The 23330-nt window shown below is 38.2% G+C and overlaps 2 protein-coding genes and 1 long non-coding RNA gene across 3 annotated transcripts; 1 reads left to right on the forward strand and 2 right to left on the reverse strand.

Moving 5' to 3' along the window:
- On the reverse strand, positions 10329-12654 carry LOC109947501 (protein FAR1-RELATED SEQUENCE 5-like). Its single transcript, XM_020557846.1, has 3 exons — positions 12160-12654; positions 11280-11785; positions 10329-10422 (listed from the first exon to the last, which is right to left on the reverse strand). The coding sequence occupies exons 1-3, from the start codon at positions 12652-12654 to the stop codon at positions 10329-10331; spliced, it is 1095 nt and encodes a 364-aa protein (XP_020413435.1).
- LOC109950592 lies at positions 17859-18520 on the forward strand. The gene is made up of 2 exons (XR_002272843.1): positions 17859-18049; positions 18437-18520. It is a non-coding gene; the product is annotated as an uncharacterized LOC109950592 (long non-coding RNA).
- Positions 21153-22016, reverse strand: LOC109947503 (DNA repair protein XRCC3 homolog). The gene has a single exon (XM_020557850.1). The coding sequence runs from the start codon at positions 22014-22016 to the stop codon at positions 21153-21155; it is 864 nt and encodes a 287-aa protein (XP_020413439.1).

Consider the following 23330-nt stretch of genomic DNA (forward strand, 5'->3'; position numbering starts at 1 on the left):
GATAAAATACAAGGCCAAGAAAGAAAGTTTTGGAATCTTATATAGACGACGGTATTTTAATATGACGTCGTGGTATTAACATTCACACGACGTAAAACAATAAGATACTGTCGTCTATATTAGATACCAACCCTACTTTCTTTTTCTTTATATTTTATCAAATTAGGGAAAAACAAAAACCATTGTTCAGAGAAATCAAACCTGCAATTAAACAAGCAAATAAAAAAAAGACTATAATTTTAAAAACAACTTTGTCAATTTTCAGACGACGCTAGAACGACTGACGAACCGTCGTGGTCTACATATTTAACCACGTACATAAGAAGCTACCGTCGTCTTATTTAGTTGAGGTAGTTGTCTTCAAAGTTGGAAACTTTCCCTCTTTGTCTGTATATTTTATTGAACTTGGAAAGAAGTAAAATGATTTTGGCCAGAAAAAAGGTAAAAAGATTTTTCAAACAAAAAACGTATGAGCATGCAAAACAACAACCAAAATAGTGAAAATGAAAGCTTACCTTTTGCGTGCAATGAAAGCAAGAGGAAGATTATGTTTAAGTTCAGAGACGACGAAGAAGAAGAGAGGAAGACGATGAGATACTCTGACAGTGCTCTGACAAGGAAAAAAGTCTAAAAGTTTTCTCTGGGAGATTGAACTTTTTAATCGGGTTTGAAAACGGCGCATGTGTATGTCAGGTAGACGAAAAGTTGCTTACATATAAAACCATTTCAAAAAAATAATACGGCGGTTACATATAACTACGACGTATAAATTACAAAATACGACGGTACATTTAACTTCGGACGTGGTAAATAAATACGACAGTAGTGTTGTAGGTACCGTCGTAGTAAACTCAAAAATTAAAGTACATAAGTAATAACTCGCGTCATGGTAGATTATTTAACACGTCGTTTTTATTAATTTACCGACGTGGATTTCTGTAATATACGTCGATAATACCGACGTTGATTTTACAATTTAAACGGCGGTTTTTTTGTAAGGACCGCCGTTGGTTTTAAAAATTTATTCTATAAATTTGTCGCTTTCATTCATTTTCGGTTTACATTTAAGGTTCCAAGTTCTTCCTCTCTCAGTCTCTCACGTCTCAAAGACAATAATTTGGATGTCTTTCTCAAAGAGAAATTGAGCTTACTCGCATCAAATATATGTCCACAAGAAGAAGCTTGTCAACTAGCCTTCTCACTTCCTTGATCAAGCCTGATAGGACACTTAGTGCTTCTGAATACTCCTTGCTTTCCATCAAAAGAGATGCAAGCCTGGCCTCCACTCGCTGTCGAAGGAAAGTTCGCTTCTCAGGGAAATCTTCTTGATTTTCTTGGCTAAGAAGATCCGTCAGATTTGTGATAGCCTCTTCCTTTATCCGTAGAGCTTCAGAAGAAGAAGATGGGTTTCAAGAATGCGATAAAGAATAGAAATGGCTTCAGATGGCCTCTAAAGCATGAGCAATCGAATCAGTAGTTGTTGGGAGATATGATGAAGACATTGTCAATGCTTTGAACTATACAAGTCCTGCAGAAAGATAAAGGACCAAACTGTTAAAGAAACTGAAACAATGGCGGTTTTCTGTTCTACCGTCGTCTTTTCTCGTCGTCTATATTAAGGTAAGATGGCGGTAGATTTATAATTACCGACGTAGATTATTTTGTTAAACGTCGTTAAGTGTACTACAACCGACGTGGATTTTATTTTTAAATTATAAATAGAGTTTTTTTTCCCCTATTCTTTCAGTTTTAGTTTTCAATTACAAAGCGTGATAAATAGATTTTTCTTTCCCGAGGAAATTTAAAATGAGGGAAATTAATGTTCTAGAATTTGTAAACTAACACGACGCAATATTTGCAAATCTGTGTCATCTGTTAAGATTATGATGTGGAACAGAGTTCCATCTGGTAAGATTTCGTAACCCTTGGGATCTCAGACAAATCTGATTATGTCGGCGGTTTTCTATATAAATCGTCGTGGTTATTTCAATTCTTGTCATTAAGTAGATCTACCGACGTAGGATAAGAAAATCAAAGAAAAAAATTGTTAACAAAAATTCTTATTAAGACGACGGTTAAAATTAAAGGTACGACGTATAAAATGAATAAATACGACGTTAAATTTTATTGTACGATTTAAAGATAACGTCGTAGAACTATAAGAGAATGACGTCGATATATTTATATTTTCCGTCGTTGTACATTAATTTAATACGGCGATATTTTGTATTTTAAAGCCGTGGATTTGTTTGTAATTATACGGCGTCTTATACGAAAACCTCGTCGTGTTATTTTATGAGTAAAAACGGCAGTTTTTATTGAAATCGTCGTCTTTACTTTCTACGTCGGTCGATTCATAACTTCTGCCGTTCTTTGTTGGCATTGATTTTACACTGCGAAAATCTGTTTCAAATAGACGTCGGTTGTTTAATTATGTACGTTGTTGTTTTTGAACAGCCATTTGAATCTCCATTTTTTAGTTGTCTAAGGTTGTATTACACGACGGTGTTTTTAGAACCGTCGTCTTTTTAAAAACCACGACGGTTTTCACTTAGACCGTCGTTGTTTTCTGGTCGTCTTTTTCACTTTTTGTAGTAGTGGCATATGATGACGACACTCACAACAAGATCATGGCATTTGACTCGAGTTGTATGATTCTCTCTTAAGTGTATGTAAAGTGTATGACATTTACATCAATACGTGTATTCTTAATTGAAATCTACTATGGCATTTACTCAAATTAACAATCAAGAATCCATTAAGATCAAAGAGAATATGAGTGTCACAAAAACCCTAAAACATGGCATTTGTTATTAGGAATTCAAGAATCGATTTCTCATAACTAGTTCTTAACCCAATTATTCGTTGCAAATAAGAACACATTCAATATGGCAATTGACCTATGTTCTACAACAATTTAATTCCAATACATGCTTCTAAGTTAGCTACTCAAAGAAACAAAATATCAGAATTCACATAACATATAGAAACCGAAAACATCACGCTTGTAGAAACTAAAAATCCATTAACCTTGTTTATAAAATTGAAATCATGTTTAGGGCTTCAAGATTAAGCCCTAACTAACAAGAAATTAGTTACTCATGGTCTTGGATGAACTCAAAAATAAATACATAAGAACTGAAAATTAAAGAAGGAAGGAAAAGAAAGAACTCGTTCGCAGCTTTCTCCTCTTGCGCTGTTGATCTCTTTAGGACGTGAATCCTTTTTATCAGCCTTGCCTCGTCTTTTATATCACTTATATCAGAGTTCTAAACCCTAAAATTGACTGAAAAGTCGTCCAAGAAGTCTTGGTAAACAAGGAATCCAAATAGGAAAGTAAAAATCACAATTCCTAACTCCACTGGGAAATACAGCTCAGCCCAATGTTCACACGATTTTGGGATCTTCGACCTTGTAGAAAAATCATTAAAAATATATTTTAGAAAGATAAATGTCTTATCTTTCCAACCATATATAGCACGTAACTTGAAAAATTCGGAAAGGCTTCCGTTTCTTCACATTCACGTAGCATGTACGAAACTGTCCTGTCTGCACGTGGGCTAACTTTACTTGTAATACTGTACCAATTGGCTCGGTAGAAAATTCTAGAAAAATCATAGATTGAACTTCAAGATGTTAGCTTTCATCTCCAATCAGGGGCGGCCTTGGGGAGGTGCAAGTGGCGCCACCGCACAGGGCCCCCGAAAAAAAAAATATTTATATTATATATATATATTAATATTATATGAATCGTATATATAATATAGCGTCTGGATATTTGCACAACAGCGTGTTCAGGGGAGTTGGATGGAGCACATCTCTCTTTGGCAAAAGGGCCCGAGTTCGATGCTCCTTGATGTCGTTCTACTGGCTAGCCTTTTGTGATATTATTTTTGCATTCAAACTTTACATAATTATTGAACCATTGGATTAATATGCAACGATGGGTGACCACAATCTCTTGGACTCCTGTGGTCCATGAGATCGGGACTGATATTACATGACTTATTTTATTAAATTATTATCATGTTGATGATTGGTTGTATGAGAATATAGTTTGTAGAAATATTTATCTATTTCTTGTTGGGGTTTTCTTCCAGGTTATAGGGTTTTGGAATTTTTCTTTGTAATCTAAACATGCCACCTACTAGAAAATACGTTTATGGATATACAAAACGGCTTAGAAAAAGAAAATTCGAGGAATTGACTCAATCTCAAAGAGGAGCTCTTGATAGATTCATTGTTAGAGAATCACATGCTACAATTGATGAAAATATTTAAATTTTTATGAATTTAATTTCTGATTTTCATTGCATATTTATTGATGGTGAATTTTAGTTATAAAAAAAAATTGTTTATGACATTAAGTTATGGCAAATTTTTATAGTATTTTCGTATTAGATTATGCAAGGCCCCAATTTAAGTTTCGCACAGGGCCCTCAAAATCTCAGGGACGGCCCTGTCTCCAATTGGTCTTGTGCTAAAATTCCTCCGAAAAGTTGATTTTCCCTTAAAAACCTTCTAAGAGTGCAGAAAAGCTGAAAATCAGAAAAATAAAGTAATAAGCCATTTTTAAATCTAATTCTCTTACAAAACCAAAGTAAAAAGAGTACATAAATGAGTATATTTATGGACTTATCAACGTCTTCTTCGTTGGACTTGGGGTTGTTTTCCTTATATGTCCCCTATATATATATATGGCCTTTAGTTGAGCCCACAAATACCTTCAGTTAGTTTTTGGGTTTAGGGGCCTACAGAACCTGCACTAAACAATAAAAGAAAATACCTAATTAGTTTAGTACGAATTTATAATGAAGGCTTTATTAGGTGAAGTTTTATTTCTTAATCGTTAGATCAAATTGGTTAGCATCTGAAGTCGCCCAAAGATTTGAGAGGGATTCCACAAACATATAATATAAAGAAAGAAAGCAATAGTAGGAGATGAACCAGTACAAAAAACAATATATAAATAGTACATAATAATTCCATAACCTTGTCACAAACGCACTCACAAATGCTTTCCATAAACCTTGCCCTAACATATAACAAATAAAGGCAACATTGCATATGATGCAACCATGTCCAAATCTGATACGTGATAAAAAAAAAAGGACATGGCAGCAACATATGACTGAAGTAGATGGGCTCTTTGCATCTCGTGTTATCGTAATTAAAGACATCAAAATATTAAGGTTGAAATCTTCTATAGTAGCAAGCATTAAAATAGGTTTGAAGCAGAGTTTAAAGAAAATTCCAATTCCACTGATTTGCCTCTGCTCAAAGACGAGAACCAAAATGGTTACTTCCCTTGCTGAGTATATTTGTTAACGTCGGAAACGGTAATAGATGACCAATCAAACCCAAGTACGACGAGTTTTGCATAGGATCAGAAGTAGTTGAATCCAGCTTGCATCACACGCTTCTTTGACTCCATTGCATTAGATGAGTTTTTGTATTTTTGAACAGCTACACTCCGAAGTCGTTTGTGTCTACGCTTCATGCGCTGCAACTTCGCCCTATCCAGATTGGCCTGCCTTTTGTCATCTTCAATTTGGCCTTCAACAAATTCCAAACGTGCCCTTGCCCTTTGGATTTCATCACCAAGTTGAAGATGCCTCTCCTTCCAAAAAGCAAGAACTCTTTCAGACTCAAAACTTCCAACAAAATGGTCATTCTATCTAGGAATGTGACATTGCTTGTCTGGTGACTCACCTGCGTTTCAAAGGCGGTCTTTGTTTGGAGGGGTGTTTATTATGCTCACATCAAACTTGGTTAGTAAATCCATTCTATGGGGGGAGTGAGTTTCTGTGGAGGAGAGAGTTTCAGTAGATGGAGACAGATTCGGTGGAGGAGTGAGATTTTTGTGGAGGGAGAATTTCTATGAAATGGGTGATAGTAATACCAATAAAAGGGTTCCCGCCAAAAAGTATTTGGTTGACAATGTATAAATTAATTTTTGGTCTGATACAATCTAAGTTTAATCCTAACTAGTTTGGTTAGTTTGGTTGAATTCACTAACTAGATGTCACTTCCATTGAGTTTCTTTCAACCACTATCAGTGGTGTAAGGAGAGTGTGAGGTTGACATGCTTGAAAAGCAAAACCTAACACCTCTTTTTTTTAAAATTGAAAGAAAGTACATATGTTGACTACACACAAGCTTTGGTATGTTGGTCTATAAAGCTATGTTCCCTTTCTCAAACGAAATTGCATATGCAATCCTCGTCCTCCCAAAACAAATAGAATTATTCAAGCATGTCAACCTCTTCAGGCGCCAACAACACAATCAAAGATGACAAATTGGAGTCGCAGGTTCTATTTCCACATTGTACTCGCCGACCCCTTCCATTTTCAACATCATTTGGGAGTGAGGGGGACTCCGATGATCCATTAGAGCTAATACATGCAGTCAATAGCAAGCTGGATTATAATTCCAGACTGATCAATTCATGGCGCGAGAAATATGTTGAAGACGAAGCCATTTTGGCTGATCTTAACATTAGAGTGAACAAAGCGTTCTCCCAAAAGAACAAGTACTTGAAGCTGAGTCATAAAAGGAAGCTGAAAGCTGAGGAGTTAGATACAGTAATGAATGATGAAATTAAAGGTTGTTTGATGAATCATATGCGATGCGAAGAGCACCACAGTGAACTGGAGTTGGCATTCAACGAAGGATTCGAAAAATTACGAGCATTTGCAGCAACTACTCATACAAGTTATAATTGGGACTATGTGTCCCCTGATGTTGTGAGAGAGATACTAGACGATGGTGGTGACATGAATGAGCATAAGCACGTCAAAGCTGCTTGGAAGAAGCCGACCGATACGACTAAGTGATTGCGGCTACAGTTGTTCAGTTGGTTGAGAGTGATCGTGGTATTGCACAAATTAGAAGTATATTCCCATAATGTCATTATCTAATTTAAAATAACACAAATATCAGTTTCATTTGCTTCATATTGTAACACCCCGACCCCAAATTTCCCCAAAATTTACCCTCATTTAATTAATTAATTATTTAAGGGTATTTTAGTCATATTTTTAACCGGAGAGAGTTTGGGACCATGACTTGTATTTTTGGATAGGTCGTACTGAGACGAGTTCATAGACACGTAGTGGGCTCGAATCAGAGTTGTAACGAGAGAGATATGGTCAAAAGAAACCCAGTGGCACAATCGTAAATATTTCAAAATGGGATTTTTATAAAAATCTGGTTTTTCTCTCTCTCTCTCTCTCTCTCTCTCTCTCTCCCGCGACTTCTCTCTCTCTCCCGTCGGCTCTCTCTCTTTCTCTCCTTGTATCTCCGGCCACCGACCACGGCTGTGGGCGGGGCCGGTACCAAACTGACCGGGACGACGTCCCCTTCCTTCCCCGACCATTCCCCGCCGGCAACGCGGCCGTTGCTGGCCGGAAAATGCAGAAAACCGCCGGGAGGTCGTCGAAACTTCAACGCCGTCGATCTCCCTCCTCCGGCCACCATTTTCGTCGACCCAGGTATGGATCTTGAACCTCTCGAGCTGTTCTAGCTGTTTGTTGGTTGGGTTTTGATCGATTCGATCTCTAGATCACTCGATTTTCGAATTGAAAATTGGCCGAAACTTCGGCCGCCGTGATCGGCCATTTTCGGCCACTTTTTGTGGTAGGTCCAAGAACAAAAGTGGCTCCAAATAGGGTGTTATACCTAGGGTAGAAGTTTGGAGCCGAGATGTTGAGATTTTCCGGCGAAGCGTTATCGCTTTGGGCACCCACGCGTGCGGCGGCGCGTGGGCACTGTAGAAAAAGTAGATGTGTTCCGATGAGATCCTTAGGTTGTCACGAGTGCGTAGGATTTGGCGGATCTCAATTCGGACGTCGTTTGACTATCGAACGGATAATCGCATATTATGCGTTATCCGGGTTCGATAGGTTGAGACCGTCGGATGGTCCCAAATTTAATATATGTTGATCTAGGTATTTCTAGGATCGTGTAGGATTTCACGGATCGTGAATCGGAGCCCCGGATGTTCCGAATAATAATTTAAAGTTTATATTTTATATTAACCATCAGATTATGCGATCGTGAGAAATCCGACCGTCTGATCTGAACCAAACTGGCAGGAAAAGTGTCCTGTACCTGGTAGAACCCATAGGGACCTTCGGATCGGAAATTGGAGGTCGTGGGTTCCGCAAGTCTGTTTGACCAGGGTTAGAGTAGTTTGACCCTTGGTTGACCGTGAGTCTCCCGGAGTAATCTCACCCTTCCAGGGGGAATTATCGGGAGCTAGACTATTGTGGAGGGTTACACAATATTAGAATTATTTATATAATTATATATGGTTGTACAAGGGTACAACAAAGTCTAGAATGTCAGTTTGGAGTGCTATACGCACTACTTTAGGTACCTCCTCGGATTTTGGATTCGCTACAAGCACCACCAAGTGAAAGTTAGGTCCCGCGTGGCGTAGGTTATCCGGCGTTGGGACAGACCCCATACGTGGCGTTGGTTGTACCGGCGTATGGGGAGATTTGCAATATGATGTTCAGGTCTCACGTGGCGTAGGTTATCCGGCGTTGAGACAGGCCCCGTACGTGGCGTTGGTTGTACCAGCGTACGGGGAGATTATGTGATATGATGTTGAGGTCCCGCGTGGCGTAGGTTATCCGGCGTTGGGACAGGCCCCATACGTGGCGTTGGTTGTACCGGCGTATGGGGAGTTATATGATATGATAGTATGGCATGGTCGCACATGGCGTAGGTTATCCGGCGTGTTGACAGGCCCCATACGTGGCGTTGGTTGTATCGGCGTATGGGGAGAATATGTGAAATGCAGAGAAAGGAAATAAGGTATCACCGATGTGTGGAATTGGGTTTTAGGGAAGAACTACGTGTGGCTTGATCCCTCAAGGAGGGTACGTAGGCAGCCTAAGGTTATTGGGTGCAGCCGCAGACTAAATATTAGTCATATTTGGTATTTGAATTGTATGGTAGTTGTTTGAGAATTATTGGAAGGCCAAAGGCCATTTATGAGAATTTGCATGAAATTATATTGTGCATGCTGCTAGTTGTGGATATTAAATGTGTTTTTATGCAGGTTGAAATTTTGGGAAATGTCCAATTTATAGGGGAGACTCTGCTGAAATTTCGGCAGGAAGTCTCGGTTTTTAGTAAGTGGGCCTGGCATCGGGGTGATGTCAGGAATTCCAAAGGGTTCGTCTCGGGTTTTGAGAAAATTCGGGGCGGGTCCTTAAACATATATAATTATTGGGACTATGTATTGCAAGTCATCATGTGTTCCTTCTGTCTAACATTATATTTTGCAAATATCAAAATATTATTCAATAAGCAGTCAATATCACAGCAAGTTGGGAATTAGTAAAGCCCCATTATCATGTCCGTTCACATTAAAGAGCTGGCGTACTTTTTCTCAAAAAACTGACACGTGAGTCATAAGTAACATAACATGTGCTATACATTGTTTAGTGAATGGTTTATGGTTTATTTATATATAATAAAATTCCAAATATTGCTGAATATTTGTTTTTTCTATATCCCTGGGAACATGAGTGACCATAAGCATGTAAGACCTGTTAAGAAGAAGCTGACTAATACGACCGAGTGATTGTGGCTACCGTTGTTTAGTTGGTTGGGGAGATCGTGGTATTGCTAAGAGGGAGCACATAATGTGCTTTGCAATCAAATTTTCTTTTGTGTGTGGAATTATGAGTAGTTCAAATGTTAGTGTACCCTTTAATATTCTTCAACCGTTTGAAATGTGATTAGCTGCAATGTACTTTTTTACACGCTGCTTTCTAATCACTCTGTTCCAACAAAGTGCTTTAAGTATCCTTCAGTTACAAATGTTTACAAAATCGTGCATCTAATAACCAGTCGAGCTCAGATCTTAATAACAAGTAAAACACTAGAACATAACATTCGGAAAAAGTGGGTGCTGCTGGAAATCATTACTGGTAATGGAAGCAAGAGCTGGCTGCTGGAAATGCTGCATTAGCCTGTGATATAATCAATGAATCTCTGTTAAAACATAATTCACCATAAACTACCCATTTTACATGGTAAAAGTCATTGCTTCTTCACATAACTCAAAATTTGATACTTTATCAAATGTCTATGAAAATTTCTAAATAGGGGAAAGACGTAAAATTAACATGTGTCCAAATTTCATGCAAGAATGAAACCAAGCAAATTTTTATTTCAATTATCAGTGGACATAGTAAGAACTCATCGGTGGACATGAACAAAAAAATAATAATATTAAAAACTGAATCTAGAAAACTTCACCTGATCATTAGTCTTCATAACAACCGAATTTCGTCTAATAGAAACATAAATCATTCAGTTGGTCCGTGCATCGTGTCAAATTCATAGAATAATGGGTCACTACGATCTATTGGAGTTGATTCGTCATTGTTCGACGGTGATGTCCTGCATAGACATCAAACACAAGCACAGAAAAAATTTACCTATTCAAATTTTAGGTGTTATTATAAATAGTGTTAGCATCTTACGGTGTGTTCAAATTTCTTGCGCATTGTCTTCTATCATGACCAATGTGTCCACACTCCAGACAGTGTCTAATCCCTCGCTTCATTGCCTTTTCTTTTGCTCCCGTTACTCGTTTCGACCTTCTTTTGCACCTCACTCTCTTAGGGTCTTTCATATATTGTGTTTGAGAGCTGGACCCTCCAACTTCGTTATTACTTGGTCCATCCTTCAACAACTTCAACTTCACCTGCAAACTTTTTAGAGTCTCTGACAGTAGCTCACATCCTTCTTCACTCATTAATGCACCCTCAACCACATCTTAAGCAAGTCGAGACATTGTACTCCGCCTTATTAAAAGACCAGGATCTGCAGAGTCTTTAATTTCGTTGCCATTTGCATCTGACACCAATTCAGATTTTGCAGTTTTCTTCCACCTCTTTAAAATATATTTATCGGGCATATATTCAATCTGGTCCCTTCTGAACAATGCTAGGATGTGCTTGCAAATAATTCCAACAAATTCAAATCTTTTGCACCCACACGATGCGTGGTCAGAATCTTTAACATATACGACGTCTGCCACTCTTGTTTCCCAATTTTTCCTTTTGCTCACGCGAAAGACAACTTTAGAAGCACCCTCTGTTTTGAGCTCTAGGAAACATGTTGTACTTTGTATTAGTTCTTGGTCAAACTTTTGAAACATTGTCCTTGTGTACAAGGTAGCCATTTGTTTGTTCATTGGCATCGGTAGAATACATTGAGCCACTTCAAATGCATCTACGTGATCAGCAACTAACTCTTTTTGACGTTGATGAGAAAGTGCCCTCTCAAATCGTATTATGAAATCCATCAACGAATTTCTCCTTGATATGTATTGCTTGAAAAAACCATGAGAACCTTCCACTCTTTGGCTGCTTGACATTCCAGCGGCAAAAAATTGTTGTGCGTAGGCTGGAACCCAAGATTCTCTTAAATCAAACATTGAACTTAGCCATGGATGGTCAGTCAAACCAGCCTTTGTAACCACAATATTCCATTTTGTAACAAACTTATCCTTATTGTCAGTATCCCATACGGCTTTCTGAAATTCACGCCAATACTCCTTATAAGCAGAATGTGGTAACTTAACAGAGAACTTTGATGTGATGTGCAATATGCAAAGTCGATGAAATGTAGTCGGGAAGGGTATTGAAATCGCTCTGGTCATTGCCGCATCTTGATCTGTAATGATCGTTTTAGGTCCGCCACTTGGCATGGCTTTCTTAAACTCCTCAAACATCCAAATAAACGACTCAGTCGTTTCCTTGCTCAAAAATGCGCATGCTTAGACAATTGTCTGACCATGGTTATTAACTCCCAACATTGGTGCAAATGTCAAGTCGTATCGATTCGTGTTGAATGTGGTATCGAATACAACAACATCTCCATAAAACCCGTACGCCCATCTAGAAGTTGCATCTGCCCAAAAACATTGACTAAACCTGTCATGGCCATCTCTCTCAATCTTGAAATAAAAAGCCTCATTTTTTTTTTCTGTTCAGCCATAAAATACTCGGTCACTAGTTCAACATCGTGGTTCCTCAACTTCCCATTCACACTACATTCAAAATTGTAGATATCTTTTTTGATAAAACCGATTTTATCCATTCCTCCGGATTGCACCTCGAAAATACTTACCTTCTGATGAATGAGAATATTAACCGAACCCAACTGTTTTGTGAGTACTTTTGTAGAATCTGAACTATGACGGTGTGATCTCAATAAATGCATTCTTTCTGAGGGTGTCATCTTATGATTGTGTCCCTCTGCAAAAAGAGAGATGGTATACTTCTTGCTCCCATTTGTCTTCACAACCACAATCTTAGCTTTGCAATTGCATCTACTTATTCCCCGCTGTCTTTTTCTCTCCCGAGTTTCATCTCTCCTGTATTCACCTTGTTTGCAACATACAAATTCTTTCCTCAAAATCTCTTTCTTATTTCCCCCCCAAAAGCTGGAATGAAGTCGAATACCAAAGCCAGCCAAGAATGCATATCTATTATAGAAATTGTAAACGAGGTCAAGCAAGTCGAACTTCATCCCAACTGCTGGTGTTTCCTCATTTCTTACTTCAAGAATGTAAACCCTCCCATTAGCTGTTACACAGTCATCACTCTCTGAGCCCCCAGACATTTTATCCACGTATATTATTGATCCACTTCTATATTATTGCATAGCAAATATTAATTCATTAATAAATCATTACTGCATCACAACATATCAATGCATTCCACTTACACAAAACATTGCCCAAATTGACACAAAACACGCATAGCCTAACTTGTTGGATTCCGATTACACAAAACGCAAGCAAAATTTAATAATAGTTACGTCATCTCTTGTGAAATAATCTAGAAAAAATAACATTAGAACCAACATGTTCAACTAAGAACACAAATGCAATTCAAACCAGCAATCACATAACTTCACCCAATATCCTCTCCAAATGCTTACTCCTAATGTCATTAAGCCTAAGTTTAGGATCTTTTACCTACATTTCATAATTTTTCACCCCCACCAAAAATAATCAACTAAGTATACTGAATATTCATAAGGAAATGACGCATTATTGATGCCACAAATGACGAATTTCCTACCCTCACAAAAAACAAATCAAACCCAATTAAATCAATCCAGCAAGAGTGAACTTACCTCTCAAAATCAATCGGGAGCTCCGAAGTCAGTAAGCTTGAGAGAATGTGGTGGACATTAGAGAAGACTCTTTGGTATTGGAGACTCCATCTCTACCAAAATCGAGGAACGAACTGCTGCTACGGCGTCTAGCTACAGAAAAAGATATGCTACTTTACTTTCATCTGGAATCTTGTTTGCTGAACGAAAAAGAGAAAGGGTTTTCACTTGAGCCATAGAATCAAAACAAGGCAACATCTAGGTAAGAGCCATTAATCGTCATATCGAGGATACCATAGATCGCAGGCCTCCCAAGGAGCTGATGACAATGGAGCGACTATAGGGTTTGGGAGCTTTGGATCCTTCTAATTGTGGGTTTGCGTTACATTCAAAAAAAGAGGAGTGTGTTGTTGAGTTTTTCACATAGAGGGAAAGAGGGAAAGATCTTCAACTGAAGTTGGGTTTCCAACGGGTCAAATTTCAACCCGGTTCTACATGCACCCTCTTTTAAAAACTCACCGTTGGATTTCATCCAACGGCTCGTACATACCCCTCAAAAACACCCCTTATAACTTTCCACTCACTATAGAAGCTCTCCCCAGGAAATGCTTCGAGGTAGATTTTATGTTTTGGGCCTTGGGACCCAACTTCACAAAAAGAAAACAAATTTGACCAAAAAACAAAGTTGAAGGACATTGATATTGTACCTGTAGGATAGGTTAAAACACTAAAAGGAAGGTAAATAGTACGTTTACAGAGTTTAAGTGTAATAAAGGAATAAAAACATGCCCAGAGAATTGATAAGTGATATCAATTCTTGAATATATAGAACGTAAAATAAAGGAATACGTAGAAAATTATTTTATGTGGTAAAACTCAATCTATGGGGCCACGGGACTTCTTAGTCCAAAAAAAATCCATTGAACGATGATTACAAGAAGTACTCACACACTTATCCTAGACACATTCTAGATAATTTTTACTAACATCTTTGTAACTCAACTTCTGTCATAGGATGATTTTTTGACACTCCTTATGTTGAACGCAATACTGGTCACGATTTCTTCAAGCTCGCAGGAACTCTCCTTATATTGAATATGATACTAGTCACGATAGATTCAAGCTCATCGGAGAAAAACAGCCACAACGGTCTTGGTGCCCTCAATGGTATGAGTCACTGAACATGCAAATAAATACAATATGAATGATAAAAGTGTTTGATAAATCACCAAGTTATGGAACACTTGATGATTTATCTCAAATAAAAACTCAGCTTTCCAAAGTTTATGAATTGAAAATATGATCGTTAAAGCTCTCTAAACAAAGAAGACGAAGATCTTATTTTATAGAATTTTTCTTTATAAGAAAGAAAACACATTGAAAACCAAATCTCCAAGGCTTGACAGAAAATCACAAAAGTATCTTTCCTATTCTAGAGATTGGTCACATGTAGTCCAACCAATAGGACATGAGATATTTAAGAAATGAAGATTTTGATCAATATCAATATCAAATGAATTCTTATACGCCTAGTCAACTATTAAGGGTATCTTGACTCCTTGATATTGTGATATGATTGAAACATGATTTCCACGTTAGAAAATTAAGGGGATGTTAAAACATGAAAGTAATAGGAGAATCAAATTGATTTCGGCCAAAATTGCCTAAAAAGAAAACACTCCTAAATAAACTCAATTCACTTTTAAAAACAGTAAAACGTGATTGAATTGTTCTTTAAAACAATTCCCTAATATACATGCATGATAATGACATCACTTACCTCTGAATCAAATGCCTTTCATAGGTCAAGCCACAAGTCTGTGTTTTGGGGATTGCTGAGCTGCATCAATCCTGCCAATGTCAATGCTGCCCCTATGCTCTCTCAAAGCACGTTTACAACCTATGCTAACATATACCCTAAACCCTAGTATCAAGAAAATGCCAACACTAATTTCGTAACACGTAGAAATTGTTAGAGATTGGAAGTTTTTTTTCTTCAAGTCTCTCCACCACTCACTAATACAGATTGCTCATGTGATGAGTTTACAAAACCTATTTCTCTACTCTCACAAAGACTATACTTCTTCTCAAAAGACTATATCACTTTACCTCTATCTCTGTGAAATGTAAAAAGTTGAAACTTTAATGTCAAACCTCGACAAAAGATGAACTTCCATAAGTTACGTTGAATTTGGATTTGTTGAACTTAAGTGGTTTTACTTTTCTGTCAGTGTTTGATGACTTAATTTGGTATTTACTTCTTCTTTTTTTCCTTGGAAATGTGTTCCACCAACGTGAGGAAGAAAAATATGCACAAATTAATATATTTAATAGAAGCCCAAGATTTCGGAAGCACATAATTTCTACAAAATTCTACAAAGTGTTCTACTTTACAAACTTCATATGTCTACCAATTTTTACTAAAATTAATTTATCTGCAGTGCTCAAATTCATCATATGTGTGTCCTTAATTTTAGTGAAAATTGGAAGTTTCCATTATTTTTGTTTTACGGGAATTTTTTGAACCAAGGAAAATCAAGTAAAATTAATAAAGCATAAATTGGAAAGGGAAAATATCTAGAGGATGCATTGTAGGATTGCTCATGCCAATAATTGTACCCTCTAAATATATAGGGACATATTTTTTTTGCTCATACCACTTGTTGCAGTACACATTCACCCGTTTTCAAAGAAAGAAATTCTACCAATCGATAATGTCTCAAATTTAATCACATATTTTATGGACCATCCAGCTATGAGGTTTTATCTCAAAAACCTTCGGTACATTTCTCCCACATGCCACAATTGTATATTCACAATTACGTCTGATACATCACATCATGCCACTTGCCTCAAATGAATTTAAGTGAGTGAGGCAGTTGGAAGTAATTAAGCTCTATATTGGTGGGTGGAGTGTTAGTTCTGGGTACCCCTCATCATTCGTCTATAAAATGGTGAAGCCAGTTGCTACTGTTACCATAAGAGCCAGCTCCGACTTTCTTTAATTTCTTGCTTCATATCCACTAGCTACATCTGTTGCTCTTCTCAGTGTAAGCTCTGCAATTTGATTAACTTTCCCATTATCTCTCACTGTACTCTATATAAAGGAATAAGTGTCGTCCATTAATTCTCTCCGAAAGTGTCGTCCTGATTTTAATTAGAGTTCGAATTAATGTTGCAGCTAGCAGCGGTTGCACTGGCAAACCATGCTGCTCAACCGGTACCTCAACTTTACTGGAACTCCGTCCTGCCAAACACACAGATGCCAAGATCTATCAGTGAACTTCTGCATCCTGGTTTGTGTTTGAGCACTTTAGAATCTTAGATATCTCTTCTACCTGCCATTTTACTAAAATATGTTCAACCACATATTTATCAGTTAACTACTGTCATTACATGAGTGACACATATTCACAAATCGGCTGATCACTTATTTTCCATTATGACGTTGATATATAATGTTGGGAATGGAAAGCCAATTGACCACAAGGGAAAACCTGAAAATACTGTACTACCACAGCTAGCACGAAGCCCATTTTCTTACAAGAGTGATGTGGGGACCAAATCTCATGTATCATAGCTTAACCCATATGCCACAACTAAAAGACGTGGGATGATCGAACAGCATACCCACATGGTCATGGATCTCTTCAGATAATCAATATTAAACAACCCATAAACTTCTCCCTTTGAAGAACAAATTAAAACCAATTTCTAGAGGAAGGTTACAAAACATTTTAGCCCGTGAAGAACAAATCAAGACAATATAACCCATTTGATAACAAAATCAAAATGAGATTTACCAATACTAGATGACCACGGCGCCAGTATAATGGTACGACGGCGGCGTTATTGTAACGGTGGAGAAGTGGATGGTATGACGACGGTGTTAGTGTGACGGTGGAGGAAACGATATTATGAAGGAGGCGTTGCTATGTTCGGTGGAGGAGTCGTGTGTTTCACAGTTCAATATATCCTTTTTAGTCATTTTATATTAGGGTAAATCAGTAATTCAATAAATAATTTGATAGTATGGTGTACTCAGTTAATATTAGGGTTCATTTAACAGCACTCAAATTAACTAGTGTAGAGTCTATCTATATTATTAATACTAAAAATAAATATATGACTAAATAACTCAAAAAAAAAATAAATCTACAATCTTTTTTTTAAAAAATTTTTTTTATAGAATTTTATTAGATTAATAGGCACTACTAAAAAATCTCCTTATAAACTACAAATACACGCATAACTTATACTAATGTGAGCTACTGACACCACCTGCCACATGACAGTTGTCCAAGCATAGTGTTGTCATTCATTATTCCCCACAGCAACTAACATCCAATAAAGGGTTGGGGCCCACCCATACTCCACCTCTCTGTATGTAGCTCTTTGAGAATACAGAAGAAATATTTTTTAGGGAAATAGCTTAAAATGATACCCATTTCATAATTTTAATTAAAAATACCACCCCTTTCCAATTTTTGTACAACTATCACCTATAAATATAAAATTATTGTCCACTTATTGCTGATTTTTCACAAGTTCAGAAATTTTGGAAAGAAGAAGCTCACACAGCTCTCTCTCTCTCTCTCTCTCTCTCTCTCTCTCTCTAGCACAACTCTCTTTCTTTGGTATCTGTCTATCACAGCTCTCTGTGTCTCTCTTGGCTCTCTCTATCTTGGCTCTCTCTCTCTCTAGCACAACTCTCTGTCTCTCTCTTTGCTCTCTTTCTCATAGCGCAGCTGTTTCTCTCTCTAGCTTCGTTATGTCTCTTTCTCCCCTATTCGATCTCTTGCTTTCTGTTTGGAATCGCGAACCCCTCCCTTTAGCTATGTCTTCTGAATAGCTGCTTGCAACCTTGAAGCTCTAGTGGATTGCCGACCTCGAAAAGGTAGTGTTGATGGTTATTTTCTTAATATCAGTGGGATTATGTGAAATGGGTTATAGTTTGATTGTTTGGGTTTGTGTTAAATTCGTTTTGGCTTTAATTTCTTTGGGTTAGGTTTTGTTGAATATTCATACTCATTCATCTGGGTTTGTACCAATTGCATTTAGATTGGTCTGGATATGTGAATCTTGAAACTTGGGATTTTCTATTTGATGTAGTAGATCTGTATAGTGTGATTCTGTTGTGTTCCTCTTATTTTACAGTCGTATTGCTGTTATATTGTCATTATATTGCTTATATATTGCTGTTATATTGTGGTTATATTGCTATTGTATTGTTTGGTTATTGTGGTTATATTGTGTTAATGAAATGTTGTTTTGTCATGGTCAGAAATGGAGACAATTGTTATTCTCGTGTGCTACAATGGAAAATGGGTCACCTCGAAGAAGATGTGCAAATACGAAGGGGGTGACTCAAAAGGCTTAATAGTTCCACGGACCATCAAATTTGTTGAACTGTTGGACCGTGTGCATTAGATTGGTAATACAAACAGCAGGGAAGACAAGGTTTGCTTAAAATTCTCAGTTTTGGTGGCCTCGAATGAGTGGAAGCACATAAATATTGAGGACGATGATGATATCAATTTTTTTATGAAGTACAATTCCGAGGTAACACCTTCAAAACTAGCTCCCTTACTCGTGAGTATAGAAGATAAAGGATTGACAAATGATGTAGTTCATAGTATGCATATCACGACAGATAGTAGTCGGATGGGTCATTCTTCAGTTGCCATTGTTGAAAGCAATGAAGTAACTTGGAATAATACGAATGTCACTGATGTGGGAGGTGAAGTAGGGACAGATTTTGTGGATATGATTGATTTTAGCGAGGTGTAGGAGATGCATGGTGGTGATAATAGTACTGAAAGAAATGAAGTGTCAGTGTACTCTGCCCCTCCTAATTTGGGCTGCTTCAACATAGCTGCCCAGTTGCCAATAATGCGTTTAGGAGGAGAATCTGAACCCACTCGTCAACATTATTGGAGTCAAATAGGTGAACAAAATCGGTACAATGCAGCCGGTGTAAATGATGAAGAAGCATATTTGGACAGCGGGTTTTCACGAAGTGATTGGAATCCGAAAATTACAGTTGGGCAAATTTTCTCTAGTAAGAAAGCATTGTTGACGGAGTTACGGTTGACGGCATTAAGAGGCCACTTTGAATTTAAGGTGCAATTCTCTTGCACTAAAAGGTTGCTTGTGGTTTGTTGTCAACGTCCATGCCCATGGCGGGTCCGAGCATCGAGAATTGGAGAATACAGCTTCATGATTGTGAGGTGTACAACTGTCCATGAATGTGATTTGAGGTTCGTAAGTGACAAGCATCGTCAAGCAACCGCAGCACTTGTAGCCACTTCACTTAAAAGGAAGTGACATTATGAGAGATGTGAAACACAACTTTGGTTGCACCATCCATTATTCGAAAGCTTGGAAAGCAAAGGAGTTAGCTCTATTGTCCATTAGAGGATCAGCGGAGGAGGCATATTATATCCTTCCAGCTTATTGCTATGAATTGGAGCGTATGAATCCCGGCACAAAAACACACATCCAAACTGATGAGAACAATCACTTTGTGTATTTATTTATGGCGGTTGGCGCATGTATTAGAGGGTTCCGTTCTTCCATGCGCCCAGTGATAGCCGTGGATGCCACTCATTTAAAATCCAAGTACAAGGGTGTTATGTTTGTAGCAAATGCATTCGATGGTAATTGAAATATATATCCTCTTGCTTTTGGGATCGGGGATTTGGAGACGGATGCATCATGGCATTGGTTTTTCACTAAACTTCATGAAGCCATTGGTGAGTGTCCCAATCTTGTTATTATTTCTGATCGCAATGTTAGCATAGAGAATGTGTGGAACAAAATTTTTCCAACTGCACAACGTGGCATATGCTTTTATCATATGAAGGGGAACATGAAACGCACTTGCTAGTTGAAAAAGCGTGATCACATACTTATGCACTTTGAGCAGGCTGCGAAATCTTATTCCATTGCTGAATTTGATTGTCATTTTTGCAAGATCAAGCGAAAGGAACATGTTGCTCAATATCTTGAAGAGACAGGGTTACATAAGTGGTCTAGAGCTCACATGGATGGACGCCGCTACAATGTAATGACAACAAATATTGCAGAGTCAATCAACTCAGTCCTTAGGTTTGCAAGGATGCTGCCAGTGGTTCATTTGATAGGGGAAATTGTTAATCTCCTTGTGAAATGGTTCACCGAACGTTGTGAGTTGGTTTTGAATTGCACAACAACATTGTGCCCCAATTTTGGAGAGAAGAAGTTGAGGAACAGGTTGGAGGATGCTGCAAGGATGAATGTGGTTAAAGTAAATAATGCACAGTTTAATGTTTTGGACGGTGATATGGACGGCCTCGTAGATTTGGCGAACAGCAGTTGTAGTTGTAGAAAGTTTCAGCTTGAGCAGCTACCTTGCAAGCATGTAGTTGCAGTTTGCCGCTTCTTGAAAGTAAATGTATACGCAAAGGCTTCTCGGTATTACACTCAGAAAACCTGGATGATGCTTATTCGGATAGCATCTACCCGGCACAACCTCACGGAATGTGGGATATTCCTGAAGATGTTCGAAGTCGAGTTGTGCTGCCTCCCATGGCAAGGGTCATGCCAGGCAGACGAAAGAAGATCAGAATTCCCTCGCAAGGAGAGGGCACCATTAGAAGAAAGTGCTCAAGGTGCGGTTCCGCAGGCCACAATAAAAGCACATGTAAAAACAATATTCCATTGCGCAATGTATCTTAGACAATATGATTTGTGTTGCTTTGGTAGGTCATGTAAACTCTACTTTTATTTGTGGTGGGTTTCGTGTTATGTTGAATGGGAATTCTTTTAAATTTGCATAATTTGGGTTGCATTGCTACAGCATGCTGTATTGCTGACAGATTGCTATTATATTGGACTTTTATTGTACTGGTATTGCTTCCAGATTGCTATTATAATTTGAGTGCGAAATTAAAGGGACTGGAATGTAATTCCAAATGGATCCAAATCATTAAAGTTCTTAGAATTCCTATATTACACAGTTACTGTGATACTCCGACTATACCTTCTTTTATGATTACAAATTCGGCCAATGCATAGGCCAGATGTGGGGCAAATACAAGGTGAAATGTCCTATGTGTTTGACTACATATACTTGTTGAAGGAGCATTACGAATGCTAACCTCAATAGATTGCTCATGTCTTGCCAAGAACACTCTTGAATTTATGCAATGTGCCCAAGCCAGTCCCAAAGCTGGACTCACCCGTCTGCCTGATGTGTCCAGGGACTCCAAGTTTCCCAACCTCACCTCATTCACTTTATCATGTGGCCCAATAAAATCCACCACTTGGTTGGTGACAACCACCGCCAACCCAAACTTATTTGCTAAACCCTTCAATGTCCCAGATATGTTGAAAAATATTTCAAACCGCCATTTCAAATCTGCTGGTGTTGTCTGATACTGTGATCGGAACAATGCAGCAATGGAATCAATGACAATGAGTTTCACAGGTAGGTGGGTGTGATCAATGGCAATAAATGCTTCTATGTCTCCAAGGACATGGATGAGTTGTTGAGCATCATGAACACCATGAACATATATGTCTTCCAATGGCTCCAACCTTATTAAGTTGGGGTATGATGCATGATAAAGGTTGCCTAGTTGTTGCAATCGACGAAATGGGAAGCTGAATTCTGTGAATATGTAGACGGTGGAGCCCTCTAGTCCGCCATGTGAGGGTGGGAGCTGAGCTGGTACCGTAAGTTGGAGACAAAGTTGCGTCTTCCCAGAACCACTCTCCCCTACCAATTCTGTTATAGAGTTGCAGGGTATCCCACCCCCCAAGCAGTCATCTAGTATTGGGCATCCAATGGATAATTGAGGGGTTGAAAGAGGAAGGAGCATGAGGTTTTAGGGTGTCATATTTGTGTAATTTAGGGGGGGATGTGATGGTGCTACAAGGCATGCATTATATATATATATATATGTAGAGTTCATTTTGAAGGTCTGTATTGTAGGCCATATGTCTTTTAAGGGATGTATAATCCATCCTTTTTTCAGGTTGTAATTAATTTTTTGTTTATTTATTAGTATTTTTTTGGACCAAATAATTTAAAAAACATTATGATGCAGTACGTACTGTAATAGGATCATATTGTAACTCTATCATCACTCTATTGTACTCTTATTGACATAATATTGCCGTTATATGCATGTTTATTATATAGTTATTACTGCTATATCGCCACTGAACTGGACACCGATAAACTGTATACGCACAAATACAAAAAGAGGCTTCATCATTCCATAAAATCCTATTTCCAAACTTACATAATACAACAACAGGCCACCCCATCGTTACATAATACAAAAATACGCCACCTCATAGTTCCATTTCCCTACTGTTGACAAATTCGAAGTTGCATACTCTTCAAGTGCGGTGACCGCGACGCATGAAATTCATGACCCCGGCCACAGTGATGTTGGCCTAGTTTCCTGCCGGATCCACTATTTTTGCAAACTTACGAAATAGTTCGAATCCGCTTTCCACTTCTTCTTGCTTCAACTTGGCCGTTGCTTCTGATTCCTTGAATACCATAATTGCAGTGGTAGGGGCAATTTCAATTTTTGCTTTCATTGTCTTTATATGTAGGAGATGCATGCGCGCATGATAACGAGAGCGAATTGTGCGGTTTTTTATGACACCCCATCTAGTTTGGCCCTCCACAATTTTGAAACTATGTCTGCATGAAGATTTTTCCAAAACATGGTATTGCCTCGACATTGCTGCATGCCATGGACCAAGTCTGCAGGGAGTGAATTGGGTGACTTGGCTTGTGTTTCAGTCTTCTCTCCTTCAGTAATTGAAAGTGTTGGGTGTGGTGTGAGGTTATGGTCCATGGTCTTCGATATTTATTGTAGCCTAGTGTACAACTTAATTGGAAAAAAAGGGGACTAAATGCGATGGGAGTGAAATCAGTGGGGAAGGTAGTGGCTGTAAGCAGGAGTTAATGTGATGGAAGTTTTCATTTCAAACAACTGGGTTGATTAATATAGGCAAGTTTTAATGACCTGGAGTAACTCAGAGAGTTATTGGTGGGAGGGATTAGAGGGAGTAATTGGCGGGAGGGATTGGCGGGAGTCTTAGGCGGGATAGTATTGGGCGGGAGTTATTACCCAGTTGACTGTATGCCTTTTTGTAATATATTTGTATGTTGG

The sequence above is a fragment of the Prunus persica genome, chromosome G1, assembly GCF_000346465.2.
Source record: "Prunus persica cultivar Lovell chromosome G1, Prunus_persica_NCBIv2, whole genome shotgun sequence".
Classification (NCBI taxonomy): domain Eukaryota; kingdom Viridiplantae; phylum Streptophyta; class Magnoliopsida; order Rosales; family Rosaceae; genus Prunus; species Prunus persica.

Bases quoted from the DNA above. Each gene is read 5' to 3' on its own strand.
- LOC109947501 (XM_020557846.1), bottom strand. From the start codon at position 12,654: ATGTCTGGGGGCTCAGAGAGTGATGACTGTGTAACAGCTAATGGGAGG. The intron at 11,786-12,159 runs GTAAGTATTTTC...TTTTTGAGCAAG, and splicing joins ATATTCTCATTCATCAGAAG to GAAACGACTGAGTCGTTTAT. The intron at 10,423-11,279 runs GTTAGTTGCTGA...ATGTCTATGCAG, and splicing joins TCTCATCAACGTCAAAAAGA to GACATCACCGTCGAACAATG.
- LOC109947503 (XM_020557850.1), bottom strand. From the start codon at position 22,016: ATGCTCCTTCCTCTTTCAACCCCTCAATTATCCATTGGATGCCCAATA.